Source organism: Pan troglodytes, chromosome 20, assembly GCF_028858775.2.
Source record: "Pan troglodytes isolate AG18354 chromosome 20, NHGRI_mPanTro3-v2.0_pri, whole genome shotgun sequence".
Lineage (NCBI taxonomy): Eukaryota > Metazoa > Chordata > Mammalia > Primates > Hominidae > Pan > Pan troglodytes.
The window spans coordinates 43,275,579-43,300,845 of NC_072418.2; the positions used below are offsets into that span (position 1 = coordinate 43,275,579).

Genomic DNA, 25,267 nt, shown 5'->3' on the forward strand with positions numbered 1-25,267 from the left:
TGTTTTTTGTTGTTTTTGTTGTTGTTGTTGTTGTTGTTTTTGTTAATCGTGGCGATGGTTATTTATTTATTTATTTATTTTGAGACGGAGTCTTGCCCTGTCGTCCAGGCTGGAGTGCTGTGGCGTGATCTTGGCTCACTGCAACCTCCACCTCCCAGGTTCAAGCGATTCTCCTGCCTCAGCCTCCCGAGTAGCTGGGATGGATTACAGGCGCACACCACCACGCCCGGCTAATTTTTTTTTTTTTTTTTTTTAAATAGTAGAGACGGGGGTTTCACCATGCTGGCCAGGCTGGTCACGAACTCCTGGCCTCGTGATCCGCCCGCCTTGGCCTCCTATAGCGCTGAGATTACAGGCGTGAGCCACCGCGCCCGGCCTGGTTGTTAATTTTTAAAACTGCCTTTCATTTTTGCTTTGCCATTTATAGCTCTGTAGCCTTGCACAAATGACTTCACTTCTCTATGAGTCATCTGTAAAATGGGGCTCTTTGTGAAGACTTAACGATACCACGTGTACAAAGCACTGAACACAACATGCACATTAAGCTCCCCGAAATTGAAACTCCTATAAAATAGGAATCGGGGATTCTCAAGAGCAGGAGTTCTGACTTCAGCAGAGGAACCCAGAGCTGGTGGGGAAAGCAGACGTGGCTGTGACATCCCCAGGGACACTAAACACATCCTCCCAGCCCCATCTTCCCCGCAGAGTCCCGCCACCGGCCCGACCCCTTAACTTGCTCCAACCACCCGCCGACGCCCGCAGCCCGCTGTTTGGGGGCCGCCCCCTGCAGCGCCAGGTCCCCGCGCGGACTACAGTTCCCAGCGTACATCTCGGTCGGGGGGTCCGAGGGGCCGTCCTGCCTCAGGGATAAGGTCCAGGCTGCGTTCGCGGCTCCGGGCAGTCACAGTCATGCACGCAGCTCCTATTTTTCGCGTTGCTAATCGCGTCCGTTGCAGTCCACCCCATCCTGGGCCGCGGCCCCCGCAGGGTCTGTGAGGAGCGCTTCCCCCCGCCCCGGGCGCCCGCTACGCCGCGTCCGAAGGAGGGGCCGAGGCCGGGCTCATCTCCCCGGGAGGATTCCTTCGGCTTCGTGGGGTGTCATGTCCATTGCGGCCCGAGGCTGGCCGCGGGGCTCTGCTGGAGGGCGCTGAGAGCCGGGCCCCGAGGCCTCACGGCCGGAGACTACAACTCCCAGGAGGCACCGCGGCGGCGGCGCCCACACGTCACTCGGGCCCCGTCGGTGGCCCGGGGAAGCAGCACGGGCGGGGGGCAGGGGCTGGGGCCGACCGGGAGGCCGGTGCCAAGGATGGGGGCCGCCCGGCTGCCCCGCGCGTGAGGAGGCCGAGGGGCGCGCCACCCCGGCCCGGGGCGGCCGCCCCAGGGGCCCCGCCACCCCCGCCCGGCCCGGCAGTCGTGGCCCGGGATGCGGAGCCGGGGGCCGCCGGTGGAGCTGCGCGGGGTGAGCGGCGCGGGGAACGGGGACTGCCTGCCGCCCTCGCCCTCGTCCCCCACCGGCGGACCCCGGCGGGCATTCGAGAGCCGCGCAGCCAGGCCCTCTTAGCCCTCTGCCGTTTGGGGGGCACGGGTGAACCTGCCGCCCCACTCCCACCCCGCCCCGCCCCTACAGCCAAATCGGAAGGGACGAGCCTGCCCTTTGAAAGGGTTTTTTTTCTTGCTCCTGCGGAGGGCGCCCCAGCCATGGCCCTCAGGAGCTCCCTAGACCCCGCAGGGACTGCCCTCCATCCCGGCCGCCGGGGCCCGCCCTCTGCATCCCGCGGGCAGCCTGTGTGAAGCGGCCTCCCGCAGCCCCCGGCCCCTCCCCCATGGAGGAGGAGGAGGGGGCGGTGGCCAAGGAGTGGGGCACGACCCCCGCGGGGCCCGTCTGGACCGCGGTGTTCGACTACGAGGCGGCGGGCGACGAGGAGCTGACCCTGCGGAGGGGCGATCGCGTCCAGGTGCTTTCCCAAGACTGTGCGGTGTCCGGCGACGAGGGCTGGTGGACCGGGCAGCTCCCCAGCGGCCGCGTGGGCGTCTTCCCCAGCAACTACGTGGCCCCCGGCGCCCCCGCTGCACCCGCGGGCCTCCAGCTGCCCCAGGAGATCCCCTTCCACGAGCTGCAGCTAGAGGAGATCATCGGTGTGGGGGGCTTTGGCAAGGTCTATCGGGCCCTGTGGCGTGGCGAGGAGGTGGCAGTCAAGGCCGCCCGGCTGGACCCTGAGAAGGACCCGGCAGTGACAGCGGAGCAGGTGTGCCAGGAAGCCCGGCTCTTTGGAGCCCTGCAGCACCCCAACATAATTGCCCTTAGGGGCGCCTGCCTCAACCCCCCACACCTCTGCCTAGTGATGGAGTATGCCCGGGGTGGCGCACTGAGCAGGGTGCTGGCAGGTCGCCGGGTGCCACCTCACGTGCTGGTCAACTGGGCTGTGCAGGTGGCCCGGGGCATGAACTACCTACACAATGATGCCCCTGTGCCCATCATCCACCGCGACCTCAAGTCCATCAACAGTAAGTGGTGTCCTCCCCCCAAAATTCCTTCCACAGAACCTCTCAAGGCCAGGCCTAGGTGGCGGGAAACAGGGTGAGGGACACCAGATGACACTGTGCCTGGAGTGAGAAGGGGCAGCAGTATGATACCTTCAGGGTGAAGGTGAGGTAGGCCTTGCCTGCCTTAAGGGAGAAAAAGGAGGCTCAGAAAGGTTGAAGGACTTACCTGCCTCCCAGGCTGCAGAGTCACAATCGCTCAATAAACATGTATCCATGAACAGCTGCGTTCCCTGCATGAACAGGACAGATGCAGTGCCTGCCTTCAAGGTGCTCGCCATCCAGCCATGCTGCCAGAGTCCACCAGGCAGAGACAAAAAGAGCCTACCCCGTCTGGAGTCAGTGTCTCTCAATCCCAGCACTATTGGCACTTGAGGCCAGATCATTGTTGTAGGGGCTGTCCTGTAAATTGTGAGTTGCTTAGCGGCATCTTTAGCCTCTTCCCACTAGATGTCATTAGCATTCCCTGCCCCCTGTCCCCAGCTATGACAACCAAAAGTGTCTCCAGGCATTGCAAATGTCCCCTGGGGGGCAGAATCACCCCCAGTTGAGAACCATTTCCTGGAGTCTTCATAGGCCGAGCTGGCCAAGGCAAACTGGAAAAGATGAGGGAGGAATTAAATGGATGTGGCTTATATAAAAGCTTCCAGGCTGCCTGATAGGTTCTCCAAAGTTGATTGGTTGGTTGAATAAATAATGGAGCCAGGTAGAAGGGAACATTCTGCAAGACTCATTTCTAGATGGAAGAGCTTCATGTGGTGTCAACAAGTATTAATTGAGCACCTATTAAGCAGGAGCCCAACTGGGAGTAAGACAGCCATGGTTTCTGCCCTGACAGTACTCACAGGCTAGCAATTTCATTCATTCATTCCACAGATATTTCCAGAGTGCTGTGTGCCAGACCCTGTCCCAGGGATACAGCAAGAAAAAAAAAAATCTTACATTCCTGGCTCTCCCATTCGTGCTGTGCCCCATCTCACTCCCTTTCATTTCTTCATTCATTTGTTCATTCTTCCATTTGGTATTTACCAGGCCAGATCATGTGCTAAGCAAAGGCATCAGCAGTGGAGAAGGCCAGCATGTCCCCAGCCCTCACGTCACTCACAGTTAAGCCCCAAAATGTGAAGGTGCCCCCTTTGCTCTCAACACCCACATCTCATCTACTCCTGATTTCTGTCACTTCTACATCTTGAAATTTATTTTAATCCATCCCACTATTTTTAGGAATATATTGCTATTCCCCACCCATAGCAATTGTAAGCCCCTAGAATAGAGGGACTGCATCTTCCTTGCCTCCCAAGCCTGACATTTGTATATCAACAGAGAGCTTGGCTGGGCGCGGTGGCTCACGCCTGTAATCCCAGCACTTTGGGAGGCCGAGGTGGGTGCATCACCCGAGGTCAGGAGTTCGAGACCAGCCTGACCAATATGGTGAAACCCCTTCTCTACTAAAAATACAAAAATTAGCTGGGCATGGTGGTATGCACCTGTAATCCCAGCTACTCAGGCTGAGGCAGAAGAATCGCTTGAAACCAGGAGGTGGAGGTTGCAGTGAGCCGAGATTGCACCACTGCACTCCAGCCTGGGTGACAGAGCAAGACTCCATCGCAAAAAAAAAAAGCTAACATGTGACCACGATGTGCCAGAGCTGGTGCTGTGTCTGGGGAACTGATGCTTATGCCCCAGCACCTCTGAAATGTTGGGTAAATGGAGGCAGGGCCACCCAGCATGCTCCTGTTGAAGGCTGGGACTCCTCAGCCCTTCCTCACCTCTGCTGATTGACAGCACGCCCCACACCCCCAGGTTTTTTGTAGCCAGTGCTATCTGGCCAAAGGGTCAGTGGGCCTCTTATGGCCAGGGCTTCCTCCCGGGGTGATGGGTCTGCTCTGTGCCAGAAACAGAGGACACAGCGCCTCCACAGCACTGCTTCCCCACTCATCCTACCCTAAGGAGCGCCTCATCTGCCATCATTCATTCATTGGTTCATTCCACCAGTAATTCTTAAGTGCCTACTCTGTACTAGGCACTGTCCTCAGCTCTGGGATTACAGAAGTGAACAAGGCAAGATTTCTCCCTCCCCCAGCTATGGAATTTATATTCTGGTGAACAGGAATAAATGATGGATAGATGGATACCAAAATTTCAGAGAGTATCAGGGGCTCTCAGTGGACTAAGGCAAAGGCTGGAGCAGAGGGTTCTCTTTATTTAGATCAGGTGGTCAGGGAAGGCAACATTTGAGCAGAGACCTGAACAAAGGGGACCCAGCCTTACAAAGATCTGGGGAAGGGGAACAGTGGGGCACATGTCCTGAGGTGGGAGTGAGTGTGTCTCACTGGAGAACAGCAAGACCAGAACAGCAGGCATTGAGGCAGAGATGGGAGGAAGTAGGATCAGAAAGGCTGGCAGGAGCCACATCACATAGGACCTTGGGGGCCATGGTGAGGACTTGGGGTATTTTATTTGATGTAGTGGAAGCCATTAGAGGATTTGAAGCAGGGAGTGACATGATTACATAAAGATTTTGAAGGGGGACTGACTTAGGCCCAGCCTGGGAAATACAGAAATAAAGCATAAAACCATGAGATGTTCCCTCTGTCACAGGGTTTCGATACAAACAGGAGAGGTGGGGACCTAAGAAGGCAAAACTTCTGCAGAGGTGGAGTTACAGACTAGGAATTTACAGTGGGGGCTTCCAGGAGGAGGTAACATTGAAGCCCGCCCGGCCTTTTTTTTTTTTTTTTTTTGAGACAGAGTCATCTCACTCTATGACCCAGGCTGGAGTGCAGTAGTGTGATCACAGCTCACTGAACCTTCTGCCTCCCGGGTTCAAGTGATTCTTCCACCTCAACTTTCCAAGTCGGCAGGGCTACAGGCGTGCGCCACCACGCCTGGCTAATTTTTGTATTTCTAGTAGAGACGGTGGTCTCGCCATGTTGGCCAGGCTGGTCTTGAACTCCTGACCTCAGGTGATCCGCCTGCCTTAGCCTCCCAAAGTGCTAGGATTACAGGCATGAGCCACCGCGTCCAATCTGAAGCTGGGCTTTAAAGGATGGGCAGGATTATCAATTGTGTGACCCTGGGTGATTTGCCAATCTCTGCCACCTTCAGTTCCTTCATCTGCCAAGTGGGCATGATAGTAGAACTACCTTACTATTATTATTATGACTGGGAAGTAGCCAGGAAAGGCAAAAGAGAAAAGTGGAGAAATTCGGAACAATTATGGCAATATCACACACTAATAATAACAGCTAACACTTTTAAAGGCCCTGTTGCTTCAGGCAATAAATTTTTACTGTAACGCTAGAAGGTAAATTCTGTTACGAGCCCCATTTCACAGAGGAGAAGTCTCGGTGTGAAGATTAAAGTAAACTGTACAAGGTTATGCAGCCAGGAAGAAACAGGGCTGAGATTCAAACCCAGGCAGTACACTGTGTACTTTGGGGCCTCTATGTGATAGAAGGTAGTAAAATATCCCAGCAGTTAAGAGATTGAGCTCTGATGACAAAACTAATTCAAGCCTTTGTCCTGCCATTTTCTAACCATGTGACCTCTTGGCCAAGTGACTTCTGAGCCTCTGTTAGCTAGTCAAGAAAAATGGGTTGTGGCTGGGTGCAGTGGTTTACTCTTGTAGTCCCAGCACTTTGGGAGTCTAAGGCTGGAGGATTGTTTAAGCCCAGAAGTTTGAGGCTACAGCAAGCCATAATCACACCACTGCACTCCAGTCTGAGTGACAGAAAAAGACCCTGTCTCTTTATTTATTTATTTTTTTCATTGAGATGGAGTCTCGCTCTGTCATCCAGGTTGGAGTGCAGTGGCACGATCTCGGCTCACTGCAACCTCCGCCTCCTGGGTTCAAGTGATCCTCTCGCCAAAGCCTCTCAAGTAGCTGGGACTACAGGCACCCGCCACCACACCCAGCTAATTTTTGTTATTTTTAGTAGAGACAGGGTTTCACTATGTTGGCCAGGCTGGTCTCGGACTCCTGACCTCAAGTGATCCACCTGCCTTGGCCTCCCAAAGTGCTGGGATTACAGGCATGAGCCACTGCTCCTGGCCAACCCTGTCTCTTTAAAAAAAAAAAAAAAATGGCTGGGGGGGGTCATTCATGAGTCAATTCCTATAGAGAGCTTAGCACAGTACAAACACTAGCCATGATCCTCATGGCTGTTAGTGACAACCCAGGTAGAAAGTAAGCTAGAACCATCCAGTATGTTTAGGGAATACTTCAGTCAGATTTTGTCACGATCATGCTGTGTATAAGCTACCCCCAGAACTCGGCATCTTAAAACAACCATTGTGTATTACTGCTCCTGCATTTGCGGACCAGCTGGAGGGTCAACTGATGGACGCTGGGCTCAGCTGGAGAGGCTTTGCTCCAAGTAGCTCTCATCTTCTTGGACAAGCAGGCTAGCTGAGGCATGTTGTCATGGTGATGACACAAGTGCAAGAGGGCCAGCAGACATGCGAGGCCTGGGCTTGGAATTGGCACCCTGTCATTCTTAGCCAAAGCAAGTCATACGGCTGAGCCAGAGTCAGGGTGCACTCTGCCTTTGTTTTTGTTTTTTGTTTTTTCGGAGACAGAGTCTCGCTCTGTCACCCAGGCTGGAGTGCAATGGCGCAATCTCAGCTCACTGCAACCTCCACCTCCCAGGTTCAAGTGATTCTCATGCCTCAGCCTTCCAAGTAGCTGGGATTACAGGTGAGCACCATGATGCCCGGCTAATTTTTGTATTTTTAGTAGAGACGGGGTTTCACCATGTTGGCCAGGCTGGTCTCGAACTCCTGATCTCAAGTGATCCGCCCACCTTAGCCTCCCAAAGTGCTGGGATTACGGGTGTGAGCCACCGTGCCTGGCCATACTCTGCCTCTTTAGCAGAAAGAATGGCAAAGTCTCGTGGCAGAGTGTGGACACAGGAAGGGGTAGAATTGGGACCCTGACTGCAGTGTGCCACGGGAGTGATAGACACGAGGGGGAAGCCACGTTCTTCCCTTCTGCCCCAGGTTTGCAGTTCCTGCTTCCAGGGTAGCTGGGAACTCAAGGCCTGGAGGACCAAGGCCTTGGCTGTTGTTTCTTTTTTTTGAGACGAGGTCTCACTCTGTTGCCCAGGCTGGAGTGCGATGGCAAGACCATGGCTCACTGCAGCCTCAACCTCCTAGGCTCAAGTGATCCTCCCAACTTAGCCTCCCAAGTAGCTGGGACTGTAGGCACGCACCACCACACCCAGGTATTTTTAAAAATTTTTTGTAGAGATGAGGTCTTGCCATGTTGCACAGGCTGGTCTTGAACTCCTGGGCTCAAGTGACCCGCTTCAGCCTTGGCTGTTGGTTCTTGACCATTCGTGGAGCTCCCCAAAGCCCAGGACAGAATCAGGAGGGTAGAGGACACAGGAGGAGCTCCCTACTCCCTCGTGGGAGCCTGGGACAGGGATTAGACCTGGGCGGAGGGGCTCATGGATGTTCCAGGCCAGGAAAGGACCTGCCACAGAGTGGGGCAGCCTGAAGCAGTGAGAGGAGAGACGTGTTTCTAGCTGAGGCAGCGGGCCAGAACACTTGGGTCTGCAGCATGGCAGGTCTGGGGTGACCCACCTTTCTTCCCACCCCACAGTCCTGATCCTGGAGGCCATCGAGAACCACAACCTCGCAGACACGGTGCTCAAGATCACGGACTTTGGCCTCGCCCGCGAGTGGCACAAGACCACCAAGATGAGCGCTGCGGGGACCTACGCCTGGATGGCACCGGAGGTTATCCGTCTCTCCCTCTTCTCCAAAAGCAGTGATGTCTGGAGGTGCTGAAAGGCGCAGCCGGGATGGCCTCTGGGGAGTGAGGGAGGGAGGAAGGGGTGAGGGCAGAGTGGGAGGGAGGGTCTCCTGCTGAAGCCAGGATCTCAGTCTGACAAAGGGACCTGCTGGCAAGGTCAGGCCACCAGACAAGTGCCAGTTACCTGTTCAGATAGCACAAATGGCAACTAGGGGGCACACTGGATTCGAATAAAAAACTCATAAGATCTAGAGACAAGGCCGGGCGCGGTGGCTCACACCTGTATTCCCAGCACTTTGGGAGGCCAAGGTGGGTGGATCACTTGAGGTCAGGAGTTTGAGACCAGCCTGACCAACATGGTGAAACCCCGTCTCTACTAAAAATACTAAAATTACCTGGGCGTGGTGGCAGATGCCTGTGGTCCCAGCTACTTGGGAGACTGAGGCAGGAGAATCACTTGAGGCCGGGAGGCAGAGATTGCAGTGGGCTGGGATTGGCCACTGCACTCCAGCCTGGGTGACAGAGCGAGACTCTGTCTCCAAAAAAAGAAAAAATTTTAAAAAGCATAGAGACAGCATGTGGATGCTAGCACTGAAAGCCCCCTCAGACACTAGCCCATGCACTGTCCCATCTGTCAGACGGGAAAATGATTAATTCACTCATTCATTCCTTCATCTAACTGTACCGGGTTCTAGGGATATAGCAGAGAAGAAAAATACATGCAATCCCTGCCCTCAGGAATAGTAAGTCAGTCAACATACAAGAAGCTCTTTTTTATAAAGCTGTTTTTTAAGAAAATTATAATTTTTAAAGACAAGTACACCAGAAAAAAGTGTTAGTACAAAGTGCGAGGAGGCTGAGAGGAAGGGCTGGAAGACTACTTTTGGGAACGCTTCTCTGAGCAATCTGAGAAATGATACTTCATCTGAGTTCCAAGTGGCAAAAAGGAACCAGTCATGAAAAGTTTGGAGGAAGAAGGAGGTGCTGAGGTGAGCATGGTGTGTCCCAGAAACAGCAAAGAGGCCCATGTGGCTGCCACTGTGCAGGCAAGGAAGAGAGAGGTAGGAAATTATGTAGGAGAGGGAGCTGGAAGGCCCTGTGGGTGAGGGAGTGGCCTTCAGGTTTTATTCTAATGAAGTAGGAAGCCATGAGGAGCCATGTCTGAATAGAGTGGTAGCTCACACCTATAATCCCAGTACTTTGGGAGGCCAAGGTGGGAGGATCACTTGAGGCCAGGAATTTGAGACCAGCCTGGTCAATGTAGTGAGACCCCATCTATATGAAAAAGAAATTTTTAAATTAATTTTTATAAAAGGAAGTAAATAAAAACTCCTTTGGAGGCCGGGTGCGGTGGCTCACGCCTGTAATCCTGGCACTTTGGGAGGCCCAGGTGGGTGAATCCCTTGACACCAGGAGTTTGAGACCAGCCTGGCCAACATGGTGAAATCCCACCTCTACTAAAAATACAAAAATTCGGCCAGGCGCGGTGGCTCACGCCTGTAATCCTGGCACTTTGGGAGGCCGAGGTGGGTGGTTCACTTGAGGCCAGGAGTTCGTTCAGGACTAGCCCGGCCAACATGGTGAAACCCCATCTCTACTAAAAATACAAAAATTAGCCAGGCATGGTGGTGGGTGCCTGTAGTCCCAGCTACTCAGGAGGCTGAGGCAGGGGAATTGCTTGACTGCAGGAGGCAGAGGTTGAGATGGCACCATTGCACTCCAGCCTGGGTGACAGAGCAAGACTCCATCTGAAAAAAAATACTTAAAAATAAAAGCTCCTTTGACTGTTAGGTAGAGACAGCCAATGATGGGTCTGTTGCTGTCACCAGTGAGAGTTGATGGTGGCCATGGAGACTTTCAACCCAGGACCTTCTGCTTGGTTGGAGCCAAACCTGGGTCTCCCCATTTACTGTTCCAGTCAATTCCCAGCTGAGGCTCCAGATTGTCCAAGCAGCAAATTAATGGGTATGGGACCGAGACAGATCAGACAGGAAGTCTCCAGCTCAGCCTAGAGCAGAGCAGCCCTTTGGGAGAATTTCCAACTGGCTGTACATCAGGCGTTCATTTGTGCTACCTTTTTTTTTTTTTTTTTTTTTGGGACAGAGTCTCACTCTGCCGCCCAGGCTGGAGTGCAATGGCACAATCTCGGCTCACTGCAACCTCCTCCTCCCAGATTCAAGCGATTCTTGTGCCTCAGCCTCCCGAGTAGCTGAGATTATAGGCATGCACTGGCTAATTTTTATATTTTTAGTGGAGACAGGGTTTCACCATGTTGGCTAGGCTGGTCTTGAACTCCTGACCTCAGGTGATCCGCCCGCCTCAGCCTCCCAGAGTGCTGGGATTACAGGCATGAGTCACTGCACCCGGCCGGGCAGGCTAATTCTTTCTGATGTGGTCCTGTCCTGTACTTAGCAGGATGCAGGATATCCACACCTCCCCGCCATAAACTTCAGTAACATTCCCAGTCATTATTACAATCACAATAACCCCATAGGTTTCCAAGGACATGGGAGAGAGGGGTGGATCATGCTACCCTCCAGTTATAAACCACTGTTTGTTCCCCCACCTTGTGTGGTCTCCCTTCTCAAGTTTACTTCATGATCCAAAATGACTGCTTGAGCTCCAGCGTTTTTTTTTTGTTTTTTTTTTTTGTTTTTTTTGAGATGGAGTCTTGCTCTGTCGCCCAGGCCTGAGTACAGCAGCGCGATCTTGGCTCACTGAAACCTCTGCCTCCTGGGTTCAAGCAATTATCCTGCCTCAGCCTCCCAAGTAGCTGGGACTACAGGCACATGCCACCAGGCCCAGCTGATTTTTGTATTTATTTATTTATTTATTTTTAAATTTTTCAGTAGAGACGGGGTTTCACCATATTGGCCAGGACAGCCTTGATCTCTTGACCTCATGATCTGCCCACCTGGGCCTCCTAAAGTGCTGGGATTACAGGCGTCAGCCACCGCACCCAGCCTTTTTTTTTTTTTTTTAACAGGGTCTTGCTCTGTCACCCAGGCTGGAGTGCAGTGATGCCATCACAAATCATTGCAGCCTCAACCTCCTGGGCTCAAGTGATCCTCCCACCTCAGCCTCTCTAGTGGCTGGGACTACAGGCATGCCACCACACCAGGCTAATTTTTTGTAGAGACGAGGTCTCACTTTGTTTCCTACGCTGGTCTCGATCTCTTGGGCTCAAGAGGTCCTCTTGTCTTGGCCTCCCAAAGTGCTGAGATTACAGGCGTGAGCCACTGTGCCTAGCTCCACACTCCAGCTTTTTTTTTTTTTTTTTCAATTTTAAGTTCTGGGATACATGTGCAGAACGTGCAGGGTTTGTTACATAGGTATACATGTGCCATGGTAGTTTGCTGCACCCATCAACCCATCATCTAGGTTTGAAGCCCCGCGTGTGTTAGGTATTTGCCTAATGCTCTCCCTCCCCTTGCCCCCCACCCCCCAGGCTCCAGGTTTTATGTCTACATTCCAACCACAAGAAGGGGAAAAGAGGAAAATGGCACCCCTTCTTTTTATTTTTTGAGACGTAGTCTCACTCTGTCGTCCAGGCTGGAGTTCAGTGGCACGATCTCAGCTCACTGCAAGCTCCGCCTCCTGGGTTCACGCCATTCCCCTGCCTCAGCCTCCCGAGTAGCTGGGAATACAGGCGCCCGCCACCACGCCTGACTAATTTTTTGTATTTTTAGTAGAGACGGGGTTTCACCGTGCTAGCCAGGATGGTCTCAATCTCCTGACCTTGTGATCCGCCTGCCTCGGCCTCCCAAAGTGCTGGGATTACAGGCGTAAGCCACCGCGCCCGGCCTCATTTTCTTACCCATGTTGTTTTTGTTCCTGCGCTCCTGTGCCTGTCTGCTGTGCTGAGCTGCAGATGTGTCCTGCCGCGGCTTCGCAGGACAGGGATAAGTTGAGACAGGAAGCAAGAAGCCTTGCCTGTCAGGCTGCCCTTGGCATGACTAGAGTGTATGTGGGGATTTTCACCTCTTATTTTGGGGTCCATTCTGTTCCTTCTTTGAACAATAGTCTTTACAGGATAGGGTGTTTGGGGACAGATTTCATCTTATTTAAGATATAAATAATATAAAATTAACCCACTATAAATTTATTTTTCATTTAAAAAAATTTTTAAAAGACAGGCTCTCACTCTCCCACGCAGGCTAGAATGCGGTGGTATAGTCATAGCTCACTGCAGCCTTGAACTCTTGGGCTCAAGCCATCATCCCACCTCACACTCTTTCCCGGCCGGGCACCCCTTCTTTTTGAGGATACTTCCTGGAAGCTAGTTGCCTACTACACCCCCTCCTACATCCCATGTACCAGAACTGTGGTCATGTGGCATGCTTAGCTGCAAAGGAGAATGGAAAATTCATGCAGGCAGCATGTGGCCAGCTCAATTCACCAGCACTGTCACTGAAGAATGGGAGGCTGTCAGCTGCATGGGGGCAGTGATTGTGTCTATCTCTTCCCAATGTCGAAAATGGTGCTTGGCACACAGTAGGCACTTAATAAGTATACGTTGAATGGGCCGGGCGCAGTGGCTCATGCCTGTAATCCCAGCACTTTGGGAGGCTGAGGCAGGCGGAACCTGAGGTCAGGAGTTGGAGACCAGCCTGGCCAACATGGTGAAACCCCATCTCTACTAAAAATACACAAATTAGCTGGGATGGTGGTGCACACCTGTAATCCCAGCTACTTGGGAGGCTGAGGCACAAGAATCACTTGAACCCAAGAGGCAGAGGTTGCAGGGAGCCGAGATCATGCCACTGCACTCCAGCCTGGGTGACAGAGACTTTGTCTCAAAAAAAAAAAAAGGATATGTTGAATGAATGCATGAGTGGGTAGTGGGGAGACCAGGGATCTACTCCAGGATAAACACCACACAGAATGGCCATCGGGATCTGGGAGGATGTAGAGTTTGCAGAGGAAGATAGCCTTGCAGGGACCACAGCACAGTGACGCACGCTCTAGTACCATGGAGCCACTGAGAGCACTGTCGTGGGCAGCAGGCAGACCTGAGTCCAAGTGTGGCTCCAACACTCACTAGCTGTGTGACCTTGGGCAAGCCCCTTACCTCTCTGAGCCTGTACCTGCTCATCAGCTAAAGCGGGGGTCATACCAAATCCTTCTGCCTTACAGGGCTGTTGTGAGGATTACCGAGTGCCTAGCACAGTGCCTGGCCTGCAGTAAGTGCTTTATAAATGTTAAATAATGTTAACTGGTTTTTAGAGGTAAGTACTGAGTGTTTTGGGGAAACATAGAGGAGGGGCCTCTGACCTAGCTTTGGAGGCTGTGGAATCAAGGAAGGCTTCCTGACAGAGGGGGCAACCTGTGTTGAGACTTGAGGGACAAATAGTTACACAAGGGAAGAGTGTTCTCCACAAAGGGAACAGCATGTGTGAAGGCCAGAGGTTAGAAAGCACAGGGCCTGCTCAGTATTCAGTGTGGCTGCAAGATGAAGTTGGGGTTAGAATGGGCTGAGAGTGTTTGGAAGTGAGGCTGCAGGGGTCATCAAAGACCAGGGCCAAGAAGGATGGATTTAGGTGGGATGCAGTGGCTCATGCCTGTAATCCCAGCACTTTGGGAAGCCGAGGCAGGAGGATCACTTGAGCCCAGGAGTTTGAGACCAGCCTGGGCAACATAGTGAGACCTCCATCTCTACAAAAATAAAAATAAGAAAGATGGATTTGGCCAGTAGGAACACGGGACCTGAAGATTTTCAGGCAGGGGAGAGGGAAGAGAGGCCGAGCAAAGGAGAGACGTCAGAGAGCCAAACCCACTCCATCTATTGGAGAACAAGGCCATGGAGGTCAAAGCAAGTTCTTGTGACCTCATTGGCCGGGGGTGGGTGTTGGGGTGAGGGCAGCCCTGCATGGGACCAAGGGCAGGGCTGGGTATAGGTGAGGATTGGGGTGGGCTGCGACATCACCCCTCCCTCTCCCCTGCCTGCAGCTTCGGGGTGCTGCTGTGGGAGCTGCTGACGGGGGAGGTCCCCTACCGTGAGATCGACGCCTTGGCCGTGGCGTATGGCGTGGCTATGAATAAGCTGACGCTGCCCATTCCCTCCACGTGCCCCGAGCCCTTTGCCCGCCTCCTGGAGGGTGAGCCGGGGCCCCGTGACGAGGGTAGGCTCAGCTTGGAGTGGCAGGGACCTGTGGGCCCAGACCTTCCCCCTTCACACCTATCCATACCAGTGGGCCCAGGAGTGAGGAAGAAGGGGCTGGAACCCACTGGACTCTAAACAGCCTCCCCATGGTTGGCTCCATCCCCCACATCCCAGCCCTTGTTTGGGCCAGGCCCAGAGCTCTCAGGACAACCTGTTAGGATTCCTTGGCCCTGGGATTCCACCTTGATCCTGATTCCACTACCAGCCCCTCCTCGGGGTGCAGGTCCTGGGGTTTCTCTCCCAGCGTTTCACTGAGTGGAATTGGCCAGGAGCTTGGCTTTGAATCCATTCCCCTCAGCTCCATAGCAGCTGTTTGTCTGCCATCCCCAGAAATTCTGCCTTTCTCTGAGCAGGCTGAGTCCCCAGAGCATGACCACTGACACCTCCATGCCCCACCACTGTCCTTCCTCCTCCCACCCCAGAATGCTGGGACCCAGACCCCCATGGGCGGCCAGATTTCGGTAGCATCTTGAAGCGGCTTGAAGTCATCGAACAGTCAGCCCTGTTCCAGATGCCACTGGAGTCCTTCCACTCACTGCAGGAAGACTGGAAGCTGGAGATTCAGCACATGTTTGATGACCTTCGGACCAAGGAGAAGGTGAAGGCAGGGGGCAAAGTGGGAAAGATGGAGCAAGACCCCTGAGTTCTGATGCCTTGGGCTGCTCAGAGACTCCTCCCCTGAACCCCAGCCTTTGGGTCCATGCAGGGTCAAGGGAGCCTTTTTTTGCATATTAAGAAAAGACAGCCTCCTGTTGGTGGATTAATAAGAAAAAGGCACCCTGTACTGAAGTACTTACAGGTGACACTGCATGATGTCTGGGGTTGGCTTTAAAATACTACAGCAGAAACGAAGAGAGGGCAAGAGGAGAGAAGGACGGGGATACAAGATTCGCAAAGCATAGGTAATTGTTGAAATTGGATGATGGGTACAGGGGGGTGCACTGTTCTCTGCTTTTGTGGATGTTTGAAGTTTTCTAAATTGAAGAGTTAAGAAAGAAAAAGAAAGAAAAAGCACCCCTTTCTTTGAGCTAACACAGTTCCCTGCCCTGGCACCCAGCTTGGCTAGCAAAGCATGAGTCGGGTGGTGAAACCAGTGTACCCCACAGCAAGGTACCCTTGTGTGAGGCACCAACCAGACGTAGCAGCCCTGGGTCCCTCCCCAGGAAGCAGAGCAGCTAAGCCCCTCCCCCCAGCCACCACCTCTCCTTCCCAGGAGCTTCGGAGCCGTGAGGAGGAGCTGCTGCGGGCGGCACAGGAGCAGCGCTTCCAGGAGGAGCAGCTGCGGCGGCGGGAGCAGGAGCTGGCAGAACGTGAGATGGACATCGTGGAACGGGAGCTGCACCTGCTCATGTGCCAGCTGAGCCAGGAGAAGCCCCGGGTCCGCAAGCGCAAGGGCAACTTCAAGCGCAGCCGCCTGCTCAAGCTGCGGGAAGGCGGCAGCCACATCAGCCTGCCCTCTGGTACCCACCCGTGTCCCCAGAGCGCCCCCCAAGAGGCTGCTGGGAGCAGCCCCGACCTAGGATTTATCTCTTCCTTTCTTTTTCAACTTGTTTTTATTGCTAAATATATCGCACATAGTCAGTGATCAGCCCAGTGCAGTGGCGAGCACTTGTAGTCCCAGCCTACTCAGGAGGCCAAGGTGGGAGGATCACTTGAGGCCAGAAGTTTGAGACCAGCCTGGGCAACATAGACCCCATATTTACCAAAAAAAAAAAAAATTTTTTTTTAATTAGCTGGGCACGTTGGCATGCACTTATAGTCCAAGCTACTGGGGAGGCTGAGGTGGGAGGATCACTTGAGTCCAGGAGTTCGAGGCTGCAGTGAGCTGTAATTGCACCACTGCACTCCAGTCTGGGCAGCAGAGCAAGACCCTATCTCTAAAGGGAAGAAGAAGAAAAAAAGAAAATGACCAAAAACCTGTACAGCCAAATGAGTTACTCTAGTCACCCCCATGAAAGCAGAGAGAACCTCACAGCCATCCCAAGTGCTTTCTACCTGCCCCTCCAGACAACCTCACACCATCCCCTGAGAGGAACATCTGTCTTGACACTTAGGACAGTCACTTCTGAACTTTCTTTTTCATGTTATCTCTCTTTAAAAATATCTTTTAATCTGGCCAGGTGCAGTGGCTCACGCCTGTAATCCCAGCACTTTGGGAGGCCAAAGTGGGTGGATCACTTGAGGCTAGGAGTTCTAGAGCAGCCCGGCTCTAGAACATGGTGAAATCCCGCCTCTACTAAAACTACAAAATTAGCTGGGTGTGGTGGTGCACACGCCTGTAATCTCAGTTACTTGGGAGGCTGAGGCACAAGCATCGCTTGAACCCGGAAAGCAGAGGTTGCAGTGAGCCGAGATGGATCAACCTAATAGTTGATCTCAAGACTTAATCAGATTCAGATTCAGGTTTGATTTTTTTTTCCCCACACTGCTTCCCAGGTAATGCATTCAGGAGGGAGGCACGTAGTGTCTACTTGTCTCTTTCTGTGATGTTACAAGCCAGAAAGCAGTGCCTTAAGCAGCAGTGGCCAGTGGAAATATAATACAAGCCACGTGTATAATTTTAAATTTTCTAGTAAGCTACACATAAAAGCAAAAAGAAATAAGAGATGTCAATTTTAATATCTTTTATTAGGCCAGGTGGGGTGGCTCACGTCTGTAATCCCAGCACTTTGGGGGGCCAAGGCGGGCAGATCACCTGAGGTCAGGAGTTTGAGACCAGCCTGACCAACATGGAGAAACCCCATCTCTAATAAAACTACAAAATTAGCCGGGCGTGGTGGCGCATGCCTGTAATCCCAGCTACTTAGGAGGCTGAGGCAGGAGAATCGCTTGAACCTGGGAGGCAGAGGTTGCAGTGAGCCGAGATCGCGCCATTGCACTCCAGCCTGGGCGACAAGAGCAAAACTCCATCTCAAAAAATATATATATATTTTAATTTAGCCCAATATATCCATGCAATCAATACAAAATAATTGTGAGATATTTTACCTTCTTTTTTCACACTAAATCTTTGAAATCCAGATGTATTTTATATTTATGGCACATCTAAATTTGGACAGTAAATTTTCATTAAATTTTTTTTTTTTCTGAGATGGGGTCTTGCTATATTGCCCAGGGTGGTCTTGAACTCCTGCACTCAGGCAGCGCTCCCACTTTGGCCTCCCAAAGTGCTGGGATTACAGGTGTGAGCTACTGTACCTGACCCATCAAAAATATTGGATCTGTATTTAGATTTCATAAAAGTTAGAGTTGAAAAAGTACATATACATACCCAAGTTGCTCCAAACATGCTTAAATGTTTCCAATAACCAAATGGAGTACCTGTTTTTTGTTGTTTTTGTTTTTGTTTTTGTTTTTGTTTTTTTTGAGATGGAGCCTCGCTCTGTCACCCAGGCTGGAGTGCAGTGGCGTGATCTCGGCTCACTGCAAGCTCTGCCTCCCAGGTTCATGCCATTCTCCTGCCTCAGCCTCGTAAATAGCTGGGACTACAGGCACCCGCCACCACGCCTGGCTCTTTTTTTTTTTTTTTTTTTTTTTTGGTATTTTTAGTAGAGACAGGGTTTCACCGTGTTAGCCAGGATGGTCTCAATCTCCTGACCTCGTGATCCACCCGCCTCGGCCTCCCAAAGTGCTGGGATTACAGATATGAGCCACCGCGCCCAGCCCCCATACCTGTTTTTAAAATTTAAACTTAAATTGCGGTAATTACAATAAAATAAAGAGTTGGCTGGGCATGGTGGCTCACACCTGTAATTCCAGCACTTTGGGAGGTGGATGCTGGAGGATTGCTCGAGGCCAAGAGTTCAAGACCAGTCTGGTCACCACAGTGAGAACTCATCCTTTATATATATATATATATACAGTTTAAAAATTAGATAAATAAAGGTTAAACTCCAATTCCCCCATTGCACAAGCCACATTTCAAGGTGCTCAGCTGCTACACGTAGCTACTGGCGGCCATATTGGACACTGAGGCCTAGGTCCTTGATCCACAAGAGCTCTTGTGCTTGTGCTTATTAAACCACAGTCCATTGCTGAGCCTCACCCCAACTTGCTGATTCAGGGAGGGCCCAAGAATTTGCATTGCCAAGAAGTTTTCAGCTGATGGTGATGCTGCTGTTCTGGGGCCCACACTCTGAGAACCACTGCATTAAGGAATGAAAAATGGCGGTGTTCCCATTCTAGAATTCCTTCTCTACTTCTACAGAAGAAAATTCCCTTTGGTAATCCCTGGAACCATTTGCTTAGGAAAGCTTCTCTTTCTTTCTGCAGGCTTTGAGCATAAGATCACAGTCCAGGCCTCTCCAACTCTGGATAAGCGGAAAGGATCCGATGGGGCCAGCCCCCCTGCAAGCCCCAGCATCATCCCCCGGCTGAGGGCCATTCGCCGTGAGTATCTCCCAAGGCCCTGACCAGTCAGTCAGTCAGTGAACAAATATTTTTGAGCACGATGTTTATAGCTGGCACCAAGCCAGAGTAACAGCAAGAAAGAAGACAGACAAGGCCCTTTTCCTCATTCTTATCACAGGAAACAGATAGTAAACAAATAAGTCAGTAAGCAGGATAATTTCTTTTTTTTTTTTTTCTTTTTTTTTGGAGACAGACAGAGTCTCGCTCTGTCTCCCAGGCTGGAGTGCAGTGGTGCAATCTTAGCTCACTGCAACCTCCACCTCCTGGGTTCCAGCGATTCTCCTGCCTCAGCCTCCCGAGTAGCTGTGGTTACAGTCACACATGACCACGCCTGCCTAATTTTTTGTATTTTTAATAGAGATGGGGGTTTCACCATGTTGGCCAGGCTGGTATCGAACTCCTGACCTCAAGTGATCCACCCACCTCAGCCTCACAAAGTGCTGGGATTACAGCATGAGCCACCGCGCCCGGGCGCAGGATAATTTCTAGTAGTGATAAGTTCTTTAAAGGAGCTAGGGAAGGGAATAAAAGAGGAGATGTATTAATCGGAGTTCTTCAGAGAAACAGAATCAACAGCATATGTTTAGATATATAGAAAGAGATGTATTGGCTGGGCACGATGACTCATAACTGTAATCCCAGCACTTTGGGAGGATGAAGTGGGAGGATTGCTTGAGCCTAGGAGTTCGACACCAGCCTGGGCAACAAAGCGAGACCCCATCTCTACTTAAAAACAAAAACAAAGGCCAGGCGCGGTGGCTCACGCCTGTAATTCCAGCACTTTGGGAGGCCGAGGCAGGCGGATCACGAGGTCAGGAGATCGAGACCATCCTGGCTAATACGGTGAAACCCCGTCTCTACTAAAAATACAAAAAGTCAGCCAGGTGCTGTGACGGGCACCTGTAGTCCCAGCTACTCGGGAGGCTGAGGCAGGAGAATGGCATGAGCCCGGGAGGCGGAGCATGCAGTGAGCCAAGATAGCATCACTGCACTCCGGCCTGGGCGAAAGAGCGAGACTCCGTCTCAAAAAAAACAAAAACAAAAACAAAAACAAAAGAAATAGATGTATTATAAGGGATTGGCACATACGATTATGGAGGCTGGGAAGTCCTGCAATCTGCCTTCTGCAAGCCAGAGGCGTGGGAAAGCCGGTGATGTAGTTCCAAATCAAGTCCAAAGACCTGGCCCAGCACGGCGGCTCACGCCTGTAATCCCAACACTTTGGGAGACCGAGGCAGGTGGATCACCTGAGGTCAAGAGTTCAAGACCAGCCTGGCCAACATGGTGAAACCCAGTCTCTACTAAAAATGCAAAAATTAGCTAGGCGTGGTGGCGCATGCCTGTAATCCCAGCTACTCGGGAGACTGAGGCAGGAGAATCACTTGAACCTGAGAGGCGGAGGTTGCAGTGAGCCGAGATCGTGCCACTGCACTCCAGCCTGGGCGACAGAGTGAGACTCAGTCTCAAAAAAAAAAAAAAAAAATTGTCCAAAGACCTGAGAACCTGAGCACCAATGTCCAGTGTCTCAGGGCAGGAGAAGATGGATATCCACGCTCATGCAGAGAGCAAACTCACCCTTCCTCTGCCTTCCTAGACAAAAAGAGCTAACTCTCTTTTTGTTCTATCTGGGCCCTCAGTGGATTGGATGGTGCCCACCCACATTGGCGAGGACGATCTCTCTTTACTCAGTCCACTGATTGAAATGCTAATCATCCAGCAACACCCTCACAGAAATCATGTTTAACCAGCTACCTAGGCGTCCTTTGGCCCAGTCAAGTTGACGCATAAAATTACCCATCACAGAAGGGTTGCGATTTTCCATCTGGAAGCCCTATGGGAGGAGGTGAGGTTTGAGCAGGGACCTTCCTGCTGAGTGAGACAGGCTGAGACCTCAGGGAAGCATGCCCCTGGCGGAGGGAGCAGCAAAGGCAAAAGCTGGAGGTAAGAACAGCATGGGCTGCTTGTTAACCTGTTTGGCTGGAGCAGAGTGAATGGGAGGAGGACATAGGTTTTGTGATCAGGGAGTTCTCAGGGGTCAGATCAGGCAGGGCCCTGAGAGCAGGATAAGAGTCTGGATTTTCCTTTTTTTTTTTAATTTTCATTTGACACCTTTGGTATGGATTTTTTTGTTTTTAATTTTTGTTTTTAGTTCTGGGGTACGTGTGCAGGATGTGCAGGTTTGTTACATAGGTAAACGTGTGCCATGGTGATTTGCTGCACCTGTCAACCCATCACCTAGGTAGTAAGCCCATGCATTAGCTATTTTTCCTAATATTCTCCCTCCCCCCACCCTACCCCCCAACAGGCCCCAGTGTCCGTTGTTCCCCTCCCTGTGTCCATGTGATCTATTTGCTCAGCTCTCACTTATAAGTGAGAACATGCAGTGTTTGGCTTTCTGTTCCTGCATTAGTTTGCTGAGGATAATGGCTTCCAGCTCCATCCATGTCCCTGCAAAGGACATGATCTCGTTCCTTTTTATGGCTGCATAGTATTCCATGGTGAGACAGACGCTCGCTCTGTCTCCCAGGCTGGAGTGCAATGGTGCGATCTCAACTCACTGCAACCTCTGCCTCCCAGGTTCAAGCGATTCTCCTGCCTCAGCCTCCCAAGTAGCTGGGACTACAGGCCTGCACCACCATGCCTGGCTAATTTTTGTATTTTTAGTAGAGATGGGGTTTTCACCATGTTGGCCAGGCTGGTCTCCAACTCCTGACCTCAAGTGATTCTTCTGCCTGGGCCTCCCAAAGTGCTGGGATTCCAGGCAAGAGCCACCGCACCTGGCCTGGTATGGATTTTCTTTTAACTGCCCTGGGGCAGCCCCCAGAGCCATGCGAGCAAGGCACTGAGGGAATCAAATTGACCTTTTTCCCTCTGGCTGCTGTAAGAAATAAAGGTGGAGAAAGCAGTGAGATGATGGAGGCCAGGCCAGGGTGGGGGACTTGGAAGGGACAGATGTCCACAGTCGGGGCTATATGGTAGAGACACGGTCATCGGAGTTTCCTGGTGGGTTGAAGGGTGAGAGGCTAGCTCCCAAGTTCCAACCCCTCATTCACCCCAGCACTGTCCCCACCCACAGCCCCCCTGCCCTCTGTCTGGGCACCTGCTTTGTACCAGGCCCAGGAGGTCAGTCCTGCAGGGGACACAGAGACAAATACCCATACCATGGCAGCAAACACTGGCACCAGATAGGTCCAGAGCATTGCAGGTACAGAGATGAAGGCAGCTGACCCCCAGGGAACTAACTACCCAGAGCTGGAGACCAGAAGCGCAGGCAGCCCGCCAGAATGAATGGTGAAGGGTTAGGCTGTGAAGAGGAGGGGAGGCTGGAGGAGTTGGCAGGGAACCGCTCATGGCCTTCAGTGCCAGGCGGAGGAGCTGGAACCTTGTCCTGACAGCAGTAGGGGGCTATGGGGAGATATATAGCAGGGAGGGTCACGACTGGAGTTCAAAAGAGCCCTTGGACTCCCAGGCGGAGGGTGGGCCTGAGCTGGGGGCACTGGAGGCTGGAAGCCCAGTGGGGACAGACCCTCCACCCAGTAACCAAGTGGCTTCTCTGGACCCAGTGACTCCCGTGGACTGTGGTGGCAGCAGCAGTGGCAGCAGCAGTGGAGGAAGTGGGACATGGAGCCGCGGTGGGCCCCCAAAGAAGGAAGAACTGGTCGGGGGCAAGAAGAAGGGACGAACGTGGGGGCCCAGCTCCACCCTGCAGAAGGAGCGGGTGGGAGGAGAGGAGAGGTGAGGTGTGGTGTGGTCATGCCCACCCTGTGCCCAAGCCCCAGCTCCCAGGCTCCAGGCCACAGGACTGAGGTCTCCATCTCTCCCTGGACCCCGCAGGCTGAAGGGGCTGGGGGAAGGAAGCAAACAGTGGTCATCAAGTGCCCCCAACCTGGGCAAGTCCCCCAAACACACACCCATCGCCCCTGGCTTCGCCAGCCTCAATGAGATGGGTAAGAGCCTGGGTTCTTGTAAGGGGGTGGGGGTTCCCTGGCCAAAGGGGTGAGCCTCCTGGGGCTGAGCGAAGAGACCAGGTTTCACTGGGCCAGTGAGTGGAAGGCCTTCCTGGGAAGGGAGATGGTGGCCCCTGGGGCGTGGGGGGTCATTTCCAGGGGCAGGGACCACCCTTCTCTGAGGCTTCTCCGGGAGACAGATTCAAGAACGATGCTCGTGGGTCTTGGTCTTGCTGTTGGAGGGGTCATCGGGGGCTGTCCCTTGGCACAAGTCCCCGTGGGGCCCTGGCCAGCCCTGCAGCGGAGTGATGGCCCTCTCCGGTTGCAGAGGAGTTCGCGGAGGCAGAGGATGGAGGCAGCAGCGTGCCCCCTTCCCCCTACTCGACCCCGTCCTACCTCTCAGTGCCACTGCCTGCCGAGCCCTCCCCGGGGGCGCGGGCGCCGTGGGAGCCGACGCCGTCCGCGCCCCCCGCTCGGTGGGGACACGGCGCCCGGCGGCGCTGCGACCTGGCGCTGCTAGGCTGCGCCACGCTGCTGGGGGCTGTGGGCCTGGGCGCCGACGTGGCCGAGGCGCGCGCGGCCGACGGCGAGGAGCAGCGGCGCTGGCTCGACGGCCTCTTCTTTCCCCGCGCCGGCCGCTTCCCGCGGGGCCTCAGCCCACCCGCGCGTCCCCACGGCCGCCGCGAAGACGTGGGCCCCGGCCTGGGCCTGGCGCCCTCGGCCACCCTCGTGTCGCTGTCGTCCGTGTCCGACTGCAACTCCACGCGTTCACTGCTGCGCTCTGACAGTGACGAGGCCGCACCGGCCGCGCCCTCCCCACCACCCTCCCCGCCCGCGCCCACACCCACGCCCTCGCCCAGCACCAACCCCCTGGTGGACCTGGAGCTGGAGAGCTTCAAGAAGGATCCCCGCCAGTCGCTCACGCCCACCCACGTCACGGCTGCATGCGCTGTGAGCCGCGGGCACCGGCGGACGCCATCGGACGGGGCGCTGGGGCAGCGGGGGCCGCCCGAGCCCGCGGGCCATGGCCCTGGTGAGTGAGGCGCCCTGCACCCAGGTCACAGAAAACCCCTTCTTTCCTCCTCTGCCAGGGTCGCAAGTCCAGCCCAGCCACGACCCTCAGGCAGCCACCTTCTGCTTCTTGTGGAGGAGGGAGGGTCTGTGTCCCTTTACCGCTCACTCCTGGAGGCATCGGGGGTCTCCAGGGGACTGAGACACAGGCGGCAAACTGATGCCTATAAGGCCAGGCAGGTGCCTATAGCGGTGGTGACCAGCATGACCATCGCCAATTCTTACACAGCCTAGACACTGTTCTCCTCCATCTGTTAACTGGGTGGGAGATGCGGCCATAGCAGTGTTATTAAGTACCCACGTCAGGCACTGTGCTGCTTGTTTTAAGTTATGGTTATTCTATTTGCTCCTCACCTACGTAGTGAGGCACCATTTTTATCCCCCTTCAGAGCTAAGCCATGCCTGAGCTTAGCCCAATGCAGGAGAGTCGGGAAGACCAGGGCTTTGGCCCCAGGGGCTGCTGCTAAGCAGCAGTTCCAGAAGGTTGAGGAACATGCCAGGGTCCACCCAGAAGAGCAAGCAGCTGGGAGTGGTCCCAGTCTAGGTCAAGGTCCCAGCACTGCCACACTACAGATGGAAACTGGATGCAGCAAGATCCACGGATTTCTCGAGAGAAACCAGAACTTGTGCTTTTCATGTAAAAGCTCTGGGCTTTTTAATGCCACCCTCTGCCCCACCCCACTCACCTCCTCTGAACCTCTCTTACCAGGCCCTCGTGACCTTCTGGACTTCCCCCGCCTGCCCGACCCCCAGGCCCTGTTCCCAGCCCGCCGCCGGCCCCCTGAGTTCCCAGGCCGCCCCACCACCCTGACCTTTGCCCCGAGACCTCGGCCGGCTGCCAGTCGCCCCCGCTTGGACCCCTGGAAACTGGTCTCTTTCGGCCGGACACTCACCATCTCGCCTCCCAGCAGGCCAGACACTCCGGAGAGCCCTGGGCCCCCCAGCATGCAGCCCACACTGCTGGACATGGACATGGAGGGGCAGAACCAAGACAGCACAGTGCCCCTGTGCGGGGCCCACGGCTCCCACTAAGGCCTGCCCACCACCGCCCGCCTGGGCAGCCATGAATGTAGCGCCCCAGGCCCCGCCCCAGCCTGCCATGCCACAAGGTGGGGGAGGCCCTGGGCAGGATGTTCACTCTATTTATTGGGGAAGGAGGGAGGGGGGGGACACTTAACTTATTCCTTTGTACCCCAGGGGGTGGAGCCCTGTGCCCACCCTGCACTGGGGGGAGGGTGGGCAGGGATACTCAGGGACAGGGCATCATGGGGGATTTGGCACAAAATGGAGCATTAAAGGTAACCCCTGCCCCCTACCGCACTTGATTGTGTTCCTTTTTCCTTTTTTTTTTTTTTTTGGAGACAGAGTCTTGCTCTG

At 53.7% G+C, this 25,267-nt stretch overlaps 1 protein-coding gene across 3 annotated transcripts; it reads left to right on the forward strand.

Annotated features, from left to right (window-relative positions):
* The first annotated feature begins 545 nt into the window (after nt 1-545).
* Nucleotides 546-25,210, forward strand: MAP3K10 (mitogen-activated protein kinase kinase kinase 10). Of its 3 annotated transcripts, none has more exons than XM_016935958.4 (10): nt 546-2,505; nt 8,147-8,327; nt 14,249-14,421; nt 14,885-15,060; nt 15,676-15,922; nt 18,735-18,851; nt 22,436-22,607; nt 22,707-22,819; nt 23,148-23,852; nt 24,600-25,210. In XM_016935958.4, the coding sequence occupies exons 1-10, from the start codon at nt 1,824-1,826 to the stop codon at nt 24,920-24,922; spliced, it is 2,889 nt and encodes a 962-aa protein (XP_016791447.1). In that variant the 5' UTR covers nt 546-1,823; the 3' UTR covers nt 24,923-25,210. The 3 variants fall into 3 exon arrangements, with proteins under 3 accessions (XP_016791447.1, XP_016791448.1, XP_063656807.1); XM_016935959.4 differs by having other exon boundaries at nt 14,249-14,397; XM_063800737.1 differs by lacking the exon at nt 24,600-25,210 and adding an exon at nt 24,280-24,586.
* The last annotated feature ends 57 nt before the right edge of the window (nt 25,211-25,267 follow it).

What these genes read in the sequence shown, in the direction of transcription:
- MAP3K10 (XM_016935958.4), top strand. Translation starts at nt 1,824, where the DNA reads ATGGAGGAGGAGGAGGGGGCGGTGGCCAAGGAGTGGGGCACGACCCCC. An exon ending in AAAAGCAGTGATGTCTGGAG is followed by an intron (nt 8,328 to 14,248) that starts GTGCTGAAAGGC and finishes CCCTGCCTGCAG; the next exon opens with CTTCGGGGTGCTGCTGTGGG. An exon ending in GCCCGCGGGCCATGGCCCTG is followed by an intron (nt 23,853 to 24,599) that starts GTGAGTGAGGCG and finishes CTCTCTTACCAG; the next exon opens with GCCCTCGTGACCTTCTGGAC.